This window comes from Mycteria americana, chromosome 8 (assembly GCF_035582795.1).
Source record: "Mycteria americana isolate JAX WOST 10 ecotype Jacksonville Zoo and Gardens chromosome 8, USCA_MyAme_1.0, whole genome shotgun sequence".
NCBI lineage: Eukaryota > Metazoa > Chordata > Aves > Ciconiiformes > Ciconiidae > Mycteria > Mycteria americana.
The window spans coordinates 4628648-4640626 of record NC_134372.1 but is presented as its reverse complement, the minus strand read 5'-3'; the positions used below and the strand labels follow the sequence as shown (position 1 = coordinate 4640626).

The following is an 11979-nucleotide window of genomic DNA, read 5'->3' as shown; positions in this document are numbered from 1 at the left end:
TGAAGGGGCTACTTTCTGAGTAACACGCAGGCGAACGTAGCTCTGTATAGCCTGTTGGGCAGGAACAGCTGTGACTTGGCTGGCTAAACATTATGCAGAGACATCAAAATAAAAGTGTCATAATACCCTGTATCTGAAGAATATGCTTCTAAAGTCTGTCAGACTCATTTAGCTAATGTGCTTGTCTCCTACCCTTCGACAAAGAAATGCTTTGCTCCCCTACAAAGAAAATTGTGTCTCGAAGCTGCACTGCTCGTTCCTTAGTGTAGGTTCCTGTTGCCTCTGACTGCTGTAAGGAAGAATAGAAGTGCACAAATGCTTAGCTTCCAATGATTAACTTTTACCCATCTAAATTTATTTTTTTAATTTTTGTTGTTTTTTTCCCTAACAATTTAAATGTACTGGGGGCTTACCCTGAGAATTTTAGAGCCTAAATTTCTGCTAACGCTGTTTTCAACACTGATACCAATGCCTGCTTGGAAAGCATGAGATAATGATCTTATTCTCATGGGAGTGACACATATTTATGCCTGTGAGCAAATAAGCTACTAACCTTGAAGCTGTGAAGCAAGACTTCCATCAAGAAACTTGCTAATGTAGTGGAAAATGGTTAAATACAGTATGTCCTTTCCCAGATGAAGCTAATTTACAACGTAGTTCTGAAAGATAATTTCAATATAAACCCCCACTATTAATCAGAAGAAGAACATAACTGAGGAGTAAATGCAGAAAACCTCACTGGTTCATACCAAATACTACTTTTGCTCTTCTTTGTACCAGGTCTGCAAGAAGAGAGCTCCGTGAAATAAACTGACAGGGTTGTTCATTGCTTTTAATTATAAATTAATTCCCAGTAGAAGGGAAAAAGCTGATCCTTCTGGATTGAATTAAACCAAACTAGGCTAAATTCCATTAAATGTACAACAGCTTTGCAATGGCAAAGAAATGACCTACTTAATAGATCTTTTCTGTTCCTGGGTTCTGCACAAGGCTTAATTATGTTTCGCCTTGAAACAAGAGAAATTAAGGATTATGAATGTCATGGGTTTTAGGACTGATCTGAGTTCATGGACTCCGGGGGAATATAACTGGAATATATACAACTATAAATAGGAATGATATGGAAATACGTACAACGAGAATATAACTAGAATGGAAGACTGTTTCTTTCCCTCCCATCCCTTCTCTGTCAGAGTGATTTTAAAAGACCCTGGTGTCAGCCGCGGCTGCTAGACGGGTTCGGCACAGGGCACCGCGTCGTGCTGCCTGCCGTATCGCTGCCTTTGAAGGGCAGCGCGTTTCCAAGCACCTCCGTGCTGGGGCGGATCTCCTTTCCTAGCACACTCTCCTAAGACACCTTGCTGCTACAAATAAAGCCATTACCGTCTTTTCTAAGAGATTTGTAAGATGGTGCCTTCCGCTCAGTTGCACAGGGATAGGTTAACTCTGAGTTTCAGAAAATTCTTAGTGAGGAGTTTGTCTGAATAAACTTAGACCGAAGTATTTATATAAAAAAGCTTGAATGAGCACAAAGAGCAAATTACACTCTGACCTACACAACCTGACCTTGTAATCCAGCTTTTGGCAAACGCCCATTGTGAATTGGTTACGGAAAAGGCAAAAGAAAAGGCATACATTTTTTAATTGTCGGCAGGTTTTGTACCCCAAAAGCAATAAACTGCCAATAGCAAAATAGAGGCAGGGTCACAGAGTCCGTTTTTGAATGAACAAACCAATTCATTGTTTTCAACTTTTACTCTTCATTTTGGAAGAAATTTAGCAATGGTGTCAAAACAAAAGCATCTTGCAGTCCTCTTAGTTCTTAGAGCTATAACCCTATTCAGTAAACTGAATCTTGGAGGAGGGGCTCTGCTTCCTTGAGCATACAGTATGTGCACTTCCATCAGAAAATGCGTTTTTTCTTTCTTCGTCAGTGAAAGTAAGGGGTTTCACCAAATAAATGTCTAGATCTTTAGAGATCCTAGTTCTGAATTTTTGGAAATCAGTTTTCAAAGTAATGTCTCAAATCAGAGCCTTTATGATACCACTGCTTTTTACTTATCTACCTTTATAATTAATATGCACAGTGCAAAATTATGTGGGATGCTTATGTAGTTAGGAAAATGCTTTCTTGGGCTGTTTTTTTTTATATTAATATTTAAAACTAGAGCTGCAAAATAAGATCTAAACCATTTAGTGATGGACTGCCTTTGTAAACAGCATACTTTTTGGTTGCCCTGAAACACTGCACAGCTCTTCTCCTCCCAGAATGACTTTGTCCAGCTCCTTAGCTGTAGTTAGAGAAGTTCATTGGAGGAATATGTTCCTTAGAGATTCTCCTTATTTCTGAGGCTCTTCCTCTTGGTTAAAGGTGGCTCAACAAGCTGGGCAGTTACCAAGTAAAGCAGCCCGCTGCACTCACGAGACTGTTTCATTCCTGGTGCCACCTGTTGGGGTCAGGGACCAAGATCAGGTGAGTTTCAAATTCTTATTGTGGCAAATGGCTCTTTAAAACAATTTGTAAGAGAGAGGGGAAATGAACCTTAGGGGAAGGAATTGTGAACCTTCAACCGCTCTTGAGCTAGCACATTCTTCTGGAACATTTCACACTAACGGATGCTCATGGTGAGGAAGGAGGTAGGGCTGTCATGTCAGATGTTTTGACTTTAAAATCGGAGTCTGAGAATGTTAGCAAGGGATACCGATGTGAGGTTTTTGGGTTGTTAGGGTTGTCTTTTTTGGTTTTTTCTTTCTGTTGTTGTTGTTGTTGTTTTTAATGACTAGCTAATTCTGAAGTCCCAAAAGGTTTAGATCTTACTTTGCAGTCCCCAAAAAAATGTTTGGGCAGAAAACTCTAGAATGATGTAATAAAAAATAATGACGAGTCACATGTCTGCTGCGGAAACCTGGGGTCAGAGGAGTAAAATAACAATTCTCTGTTCAGGGAGCACTTTGGAAAAGAAAGGCGGCAAGGAGTTTGTGGAAGCTGTCATTGAGCTTCGCAAAAAGAACGGGCCGTTGGACATAGCTGGAGGTGAGGTTCTGCGCTTCGGAAACCTGCAAACAAAACACCGCGGGCACTGGCTTCGCTGCCGGCGGCGGTCTTCGTTGCAGTCAGCCAGCCAGGCTCGTTCTAGTACAACGCTTGGGTTCATGCTGTCTGCAGACAACTTTTATGGGTTACATGATATTTGTGTTCTCCAAAGGTAAAATACACGCGTTGCATCTTAAGTAACCTTTACCAAGGCATCTGGGAAATGGCGTAGTGGTGTAGTATTACAAGGAAAATCAGTCTGTTCACAGGTACACGCATACACAATGGATGTTGATTATTAAGGGCACAGTTCAGAAAAGCAATTCATTAGATGCTTGCTTTTCAGAACAGTTGAGTCCAACCCTGTTAAACATCTGCTTTGCTGAAGTGCCGCTGACTTTCACTGAACTTAAGCACATGCTTAAAAGTTAAGCATCTGCTTGGGTACTTTGTTTAATCGGTGCCAAAATCATCACTATAAAAGCTTACGACTTTTTGATGCCTAGTTATCAAAATTTATGTAATATCTGAGAAAAATCTACTATGTGAGTAATAAAGTCTGGTAATGACGATATATAATTTTACACCATCTGTGAAATTGCTGATACATGTTGTTCATATAGAAGGCTGATTCTGCCATCTGTGTTTATGCTATAAAAATAAATACAGTGTGCACAGTTTTGTAAACGAATTCTGACTAAAGCTGAAGAGGAGATGTAAGACTTCAGCTCTGACAGGAAAAATTACAACTGTTTACTTCTGGTGCTTAATACATGGGGGTGTTTTTCCTTGCTTTTTAAAATTTTTAATAACTTTTTCTTGGAATTCTTGTTCTGCAAAAATATATAGAACCAGTTACTTTTTTTTTTTTTTTTTTTTCTTCTTACTTCTGTACAGTATTCTTTATCAGCCCAGACCAAACTGCTTACAAATAGATTGCAAGTTGGAGAGAAAAGATTTTTTTCTCAGCTGTCAGTGCATCCCTCAGATCTGAGGGCTGCTTGGCAGTCTTATCCCGTGGGGAGCTCTACACTACACTGGCACAAACTGGCTGTTAGGGACTTGTTGGGGGACTCTAGAGTAGAATTGGTGCACATCAATTTCTCAATCATACGGATATGCAGTTTTCAGATTTCTCAGTTATGTGGGTATCCCTTTAATCTACCAATAACCAGGATCCTTACCTGGAATATAATTGTAACTAGCACAGAACGTGGCCATGGTCCTCTTTCTTTTTCTACAGCAAAAGCATAACTTACTTCCCCTGTCAGAGCATTTGCATTTGAAGTAAGGGACAACTGCTCTTGGTAATTAACAGTTGTCCTCAACAGAATCCTAATGACTTAATTAATGACTACCCTAGAAAACACTCCCTGAGAAATATTAAAGTTGGTGATGCATATCAATACAGTATTTTATTCTTTTAGGATGAAGATGTCCACATTTCACATCTGACTAGAGATATGTCAGCTGCTTTTAATAGATTTTTCTTGGATTTATGATGTATTCTGAATCTGCCAACATTTTAGTTGCACATTATGACAAATTAGTATTGCCTAACACAGAGGCTATTCAACATGTTGAGAATCTACGAACCCTTAAGAACATAAATGCTTGTGCTTCCATTGTCCTTCAGAATGTACTCTTCTGATTAACCTCCGGTCACAATGCCATATGACAAAGTCTATTTTCTCTTTTCTGCAACAGCTACAGGATAGTATCCATATGTGATGATTATGCTCCAAGAGTTATTTCTGCTATACTTAAATAACAAAATGCCTCATAAACATTCCAGAATGGAGTAGAGGATTTCTGGCCTCTAAGCACCTTCACAAACCTGATTTTTTTCATTTTTTTTTAAATTACTGGTATTTTTATTATTGGTTTTGAAGACATAAGCTGCCATTTTATACCTACACTTTTGTGGCTGTGTATGATTATATCCCAAAGCGTGCATATTAGGGGGCTGACTCTTTATGAAGGTTCAGTGTATGCTCTTGTGAGATTTCGACTAGCTGTTTTTCTTCCCTCAGCTTGTGATTAGGGTGTTTTTCTTCCCTCTTTTTTTTTTTAAAAAAAAAAACAAACCAAAGTTACAAGCTTTTAATTGCAACCACAGACCTGTGGGTTCAGAAATGGCAGTGATCCTCTTATCCTGTTTTCTGGCAGGCAGAGCACGGTCTGTTGTTGCTCTGTGATGGGAAGTGGTGAACCCAGAATGTGTTCTCCTGCTGAGCAAAGGCCTCTTGTCTGGAGAATCCCTGGCTGTCAGTAGTTTGTAGGCAGGCTGTGCTGCATCCTCTTAGTCCCCACACATCCATGGTAGTATCGTGGTGATAATATACATTTAGCATGGTAAAAATTCTTCTCCGTTTCTTTGTACATACGAGGCCTTGCCAGTTGGTATAAACAGTGTGAATCAAACATCGTGAATCTATAAATGCATGCTCTCCAACTGTCTGTCGAGAATGGATGAAAGAGATAAACTAAAACCAGCATTGTTTAAGTGGGCATGGATAACCCCCACACAAAAAAGCTCGAATAAGACCAGGACCAAAGTCTTGAAATCACACAAAATGACGTCTTTACTTCACTTACTCAGACACAAAGCTGGAAATAAAGCAAAAATCTTAATTCACCTCTTTTCTAGCCTTCCTTACCAGTTTGCAGAGCACTAATAGCTCTGAACTGATCCAGTTTGGGCTGCAGTGTGATCAGAAGCTCGCTAAACAACCTGTGTGTTTAGCAGGAGTAGCTGAAGGTCACACAAGTCATAACTCTGTGTGACTGTCTAGCATCCTGGTATTTACTGTAGTTCCGCAATAACCTGAACCAAAGCAAGATCATCCCTTGAACGGGTTTGCATTCTAACAGATTACTTGCCTTTCTCCTTACACGTTACACAAGTTTGCACAATCCCCAATATATGTGTGTTTCCTTTGACGTCGGCCATGAATTCTTGCTCTCTCTAAAATAAGCTCCATTATAGCTATGATTTATAAATTACCACAGCAGAGTGCAGCTGGAAATGGAAAATACAAAGTCTCTGTAATCATGTTGTTATATTTTTAAGGCTGTGTGATTTGTAATCTAAAACATTCATGGGGGCTAAAGGAATGTCTGTCATTGTTTGCTATTTTAATTACATATGCACTTTTTTAATCCTAAGGAGAGGAAAGCAATTATGTTTCACTTTCGGTTCTTACTAGCTGTTGTCAGTGCTGGCCACGGATTGCCCGCGAAATTTGTGATCCACTGTAATAGCCCAGGTTGGGGCTCAGACAAATGCGAGGAGCTGCTGGAAAAGACGGTGAAGAACTGCTTGGCTCTGGCTGATGAAAAGAAGCTGAAATCAATTGCATTTCCTTCAATTGGCAGTGGCAGGTAAGGCTGTTACGCAAACCCGATGCCAAATAGGTCACATTGTCTAAGTGCCATCTCATGTGTTCCAGTCCCTTCTCATGTACAAAACCCATTGCTACAATGCTGACTTTATTCTTGTGTGTTTAGATCAGTTCCCTGAATGAAATGTTTCTTCTAGGTTCTTTCAAGCTGTGCATGGAGCCTGCAGTATTCTCCTGAATACTAGTTCAACCTTGGCAGGTCTAGCAGTGATCCCTGCAGAATCTTAAAGCATGCGAATAGGTTCAAGAGCATAAACCAAACTTTTTAAGAGGATATTAAAAGACTTTTTTCAGACTATCAATTTGTTCATATAAATTGGGGATGTGGAGGAGAACATGAAGAAAAGGGATCTATTATACCTAGGTTTAGTGCATACTTAAACTTACTGAATACAACATGTCTTAGGATGGCCGGAAAACATGGCTTAGCGTTCGTTTAAGCAGCAAACCTGAGGTGGAATTCTCAGGATCTGCAGAGTCACTTCAAGCTTTCACCCGAAATTGTAAGCTGAATTCCATGCAGTTTACATCATGGGACTCTTTCAGAAAAAAAAGGCCTTAAAAGCCTTTGCCAAGGTTTTTGAAAGCCGAAGTCTAAACTTAAGGTCCTTTGGCTTTGTACAGGATGCTCAGTGCCTTTGAAAGTTGGATCTCGTTCTTAAGAGTCTAAATACGGACTACACTTTTAATCTGAGGCTCTTGGGTTTGGGGTGGGGAGGGAGGTTTGGAACACTTGGCCCGTAATGATGGCTCAGTATGAAGACCAAGGGCCAAATCTAGGCTGAATTACACAGTTGTGTATTTAACCCTGAACAACTGCCCCTTTTGAATTTGCCGTGAAAGAAGTTGGCTGATGCACAGCAAGAATATTCTTCCCATTGTGCTGTGTTGCAACACTAGATTAATTCCTGCATATTCTGTGGGTTAGGGCAGGAAGTGCTATTTGAGCTTTTGGGTGAACGACAATAAAGAAACAGAGTTTCACTAGGAAAATAAATTTAAGCGACTTGCATCAGGCAAAGCTCCAAATAAGGTTAATTTGCATGGGTGTCATTTTAAGGAGGTAACATGAGCAAACTTTGTGGAATGGTAGAGAGATACAGCGAAGGGTTTATACTAACCCATTGAATTAGCTGCCAGGTTCACAGGCTAGTCAGTACAAAGAGAAGCTCTGAATTGCTCTTTAGGAGAAACTGTATTCCTCCATGGACTGTCGAGTGACCACGGAACTGGTTATGTAGGTGCCTAAAGCAAGGCTATGTAAAGTGTCTTCCACAGAGCCCTTTCTTTTCTGGATAGCTCCCAGCAAAGAACCATTCCCAGCCCTTGTTGCAAAGTAGTTGATTGGTGTTGGAAGGTGGTGAAACCCTGAATAATCATGAGATTCACATTCTGTTATGAAATCTGGTTACTGACAGGCAAGATCTGTGGCTAAGTTCTCAGCTTGGCATATGCACGTCATTCTCACTCAAGCCAGTTGAAGTGGTGCTTTTAAAAGATGGAGAGGAATCAACAGGCCTTGAGAAATACATGAGGTTGTGTATTTTCCCTTTTTCTCTTAGAGATATTCAAGCATAAATTAATTTTTGAGAGAACAGAATATAGTCTGACAATACTCTTTACTTGAGTTTTTATGAAGTCAGAAGCGTTAAAAAAAAAAGTAAAGCTTTTAAAGACAACAAATGCCAAAGACACCACATGTATGCAGCTATTCTAGTACAGACATCTGTCAAGCAGACATCACCCAATAAACCCACATAAACAGTTTCATTCTCTTTTATAGTTGAGGAATGGGATTACATGAGGGCAGTTCAAATAAATCACGGGGGGAAATAAAATAGCATACTTGTAGCTTTCAGTGGGCCAGATGCTCAGCTACAGCCAACTTGTGGAAAGCACAAGTTGGGTGCTGTACAGAGGTAGCCTAGAGTTCAGTCGGGTAGGGCCGGCAGGAGAACAGGGAAAGGAGAGTTAGGGATCGAACATAAAATCATCCTCGGAGTAGGGATTTCATTCTGAGGCTCTGACTTTGATCTGAATTGACACTAGCTTGGCTAAAGTCTCAAACTGCCTTTTCACAAGAATTTAACTCAGACCAGTAGATAGACGCAAGAGGCTTCTGTTTCTTGCAGCCCACACGTGGCCGTTGGGTCAGCACCTTTCTTCTGATTTTTCTACTCTGTCTCTTTCCTTTCTTTTGGGAGAGTGGTCCTAAACAATTTATTTTAATCGGCTTCCCTTTGTGCATGCCTCCCTTTGACGAGGCTGCTCTTCTTTCATTTGCCCTGTTGTGACCGCCTTGCTGGAACACTACTGAAGTGGAAGTTGTAGGACTTCAGAGTCCCCTGTGAGCAGTTCAGAAGCGGTGTATACCCTGATTTTGATGCTGGCCTACATGACAATTCCTGCTCAGGAGCAAAATTCCTCAAAGATCTGTTCAATATATGCCAGGATGCAGCATTCATAAGTAACTAGCAAGTGATGAGATGTGGAGGCACGCTGAGTCTGTGTCTTTTTCTCTATGTAAGCTGACAGTAGGAAGTAGCTCCTATGTCAAAACTATGCTCTCAGTTGATTAACTTGTCACACAGCTGATTCTCCCTCATCAGCTCGTTTGGCTTTGGAATAGTACAGGGTTTTTTCCACAATGCTTTTTCCTTTTTTCTTCTTCTTCAGTAAAAGAAAAAATTGGGCATTTTCAGAACAGAAAGAAACAGCATGAGCTATTTCATGTCATCATTTTTGAAATATCACAAGAATTATCTTCAGGCAGCACGTATGATATCACATTACAGACAGCAGTACCACAGAATTGCTCTCGGAGTATATTTTATGGTAGGGTAATGTGCAGTACGCGGGCCATGACACAGGCAGTTGCCTTTCTCATTTTGTGTCTTGCAGCATGTAATGAGAGGGAGAGTGCAACAGCATTCTATTATCAGAGCTTGGTGCTTCAGTGAGCAAATGTTCAGTGATGTTGCACCTGTTAGTGCCGGAGGTGAAGTTAGCCCAGCTTCTTCGCGTTGCTGAGAAAACTCCTGAGAAACTCAGCCATCTGTGTAATCGTAAATTATTAGTAGTATTAATAGTACACACTTTATAACAGGGAGTATTGACTTATCTGTAAGTGCATGTCAGGCAGCCAAGTGATGTTCAACGGGCTCTTTCAAATTCTGTTTGGGTCCTCCTTGTAACAGAGCGATCGTGTCCCATCGCCTTCAGACTGATTACTGCAGTACACTTCCCTGCGGCTCGGGGAGCGCTCAGACTTTGGCTAGGGCGAAACCACGGTCTTGGTGGGTAGCAGTACTTCACGAGTAATAACGTAGCAAAGCTTAGGCCACATTCGAAGTGGTTACCAGCTGTAATTTCAGGAGTTTGCCGTGACCTGTAAAACTCGCAGTTCAGGTCATGGCTTTGTTCAGACCATTCTACTTGTGCTTGACCTGTTTTAAGATTAGATGAAACTTTCAGACAAGGGCTGCTAGATAAAAATGTGAAAAAGCTTGTAAGAAGGGTTCCCAGATGAGGCACTGAGCTTTGAAATTGTCTTGCACAGTTTTGTCATCTGAGAAAGCAGCAGGGTTTGTTCTGTTTGTCTGTGGCTTCTCCAGAAGAAGGAGGCAGGAGCCTCTTTAGGGGTTGCTAAAGGAGTTAGAAAGGCCTCTGGTTTCTAAATCTCTCTGGTTGATACCAGGCAGATGTCTTTCAACATATTTTTCTTAGGACTGTACTTACATTGAATCAGGCTGTAATCAAAAAGGATGTAAGGAGTGTTGGAAGTGTTACTGAGGCTGGCTTAGAAAAGCCACCGAGTCCCTTAAGGCTGTCCTCAGCCCTGACACAGCTACTTTGGCTTTCCAAGCCCAGTAAAGTTAGACTGACCCCATCTGGACAAGGCTCGCTGTGGCCCAGGAGAGCAGACTTGCTCACCTTCATGCAGCCTGCTTCACTTTTTCTACCACATTTGGAACGGTAAGGGTGTTGCCAGCGTTGTTTCTCACTACCAAACTACCAGAACTCATTCTCTCTTCCTTTTCGGTCTGCAGCAAGGCTGTACAAGTAACTTTTAAAATTTTGTGCTAGATTATTAACCATTAATGGTGGTAAAACCATTTTGTACTTTGTGTCTTTTCATGCTTCATTTTCTATATCAAGTTCTCTATCCCTTTTTATTTTTCTTTAATGGTTGGTTTGCTTTCAGGACGGGTTTGACTCTGCAACTCTGAACGTATATGCTGCTTTCCTGAACGCTCCAGCCTGACTGGCCATTGGTTTACTTGTCTGTTAAATGAGCATAATTGACCCATCAGATATTGTAAGGTTCAAGCCATTAATGTGTGTGGACTCTGTATTCCTATTTTGTGAATGCTTTTCTTCTGTTTGAACATTTTAAGTCTTGCCTAAACAAACAAGTTTGTAGCTTCTAATTCAGACTGTAAACACTGGCTTTGTAGCTTTATTTACCGTGCTGGGGTAGAAAAAAGACTGAGCGTTCCCTGCAAGGTTATATCAGCAAAAGCTTGTTCAGCAAGTCTTGATTTCCTTTCTTTTTTTTGTCTCCCCTTCTAGAAATGGCTTCCCAAAGCAAACGGCTGCTCAGCTGATCCTGAAAGCCATCTCCAGCTATTTTGTGTCAACAATGTCCTCTTCGATCAAGACGGTGTACTTCGTGCTCTTTGACAGTGAGAGTATAGGGATATACGTGCAGGAAATGGCCAAACTAGATGCCAACTAAGCCTAGAAAGCTACAGTCCTAGCCCCCTCTTCTGCCCATCGTCCTCCCCAAATCCTTAACTCATTGTGAAGCAGAGCATCCCTTATTTTAAATTTTGCTCATCTAGGGGAATAAAGGTGGGGTTTTTGTTGGTTTTTGTTTTGTTTGGGGGGGGAGGGGGTTTGTTTTGTTTTTACTTTCTAAAATGTTTTATGTTGGCACTGATAGTTGGCATTACTGCTGTTAATGCACTGTATACCAGGCATCGTCTGAACTTAGTGTAATCTAGGAGATTTTATAGTTTTATTTTAATGAAGTATGGATTGAAGCAGAAAGCTGTTAGGAGTATGTAGTCTTTTACTTGTGAAAGAAACAGGCCGACCCTATTTTGTAACTGTGTTGTGGTGCTTTATCAATACATCGAGTGGCGTTCCTTTCATTTTTTAAAAGAACAGATGCTATAAACCTAATTTGTGTTTGTTTATTGTCTTAATGATAAATCTGGAAGAAAAAATACAGAAACCCTGTTGTCCTTAATTATATTTACAATTTTGAAATCGTGTGAATTGATTTAGTAAAATGTTTGAACTGTTGCTGGTGGTGTACTTGAATTAATTTTTCCCTTAAGCCTTCATTTTCTACATTCTGAAAAGTTAGCTCTGAGGGGGATGATAAAACACCAGATGTGAACCAGTGGCCTGGAAACATGTTTGGAGATGCTGGGGCCTCTTACCTGTGCTGGCTGGCTGGGTGCGTGCCCCATGGAACGCAGAGTCAGATCTTTTTCCTGTGAGCATTCAGACTTTCTAGTTGGTGCTTCAGGT

At 40.8% G+C, this 11979-nt stretch overlaps 1 protein-coding gene across 13 annotated transcripts in view; it reads left to right on the top strand.

Moving 5' to 3' along the window:
• MACROH2A1 (macroH2A.1 histone) overlaps positions 1–11748 on the top strand; it is a 47666-nt gene extending 35918 nt beyond the window's left edge. For 5 of the 13 annotated variants that reach the window (XM_075509351.1, XM_075509349.1, XM_075509350.1 and 2 more), the window contains 3 exons: positions 2945–3034; positions 6244–6418; positions 11011–11748. In XM_075509351.1, coding sequence (XP_075365466.1) covers positions 2945–3034; positions 6244–6418; positions 11011–11176 — 431 coding nt within the window. In that variant the 3' untranslated portion in view covers positions 11177–11748. Of the gene's footprint in view, positions 1–2371; positions 2474–2944; positions 3035–6243; positions 6419–11010 lie in introns of those variants that run through there. The other 8 variants (XM_075509356.1, XM_075509355.1, XM_075509358.1 and 5 more) reach the window with 6 other exon arrangements.
• Positions 11749–11979: the final 231 nt, after the last annotated feature.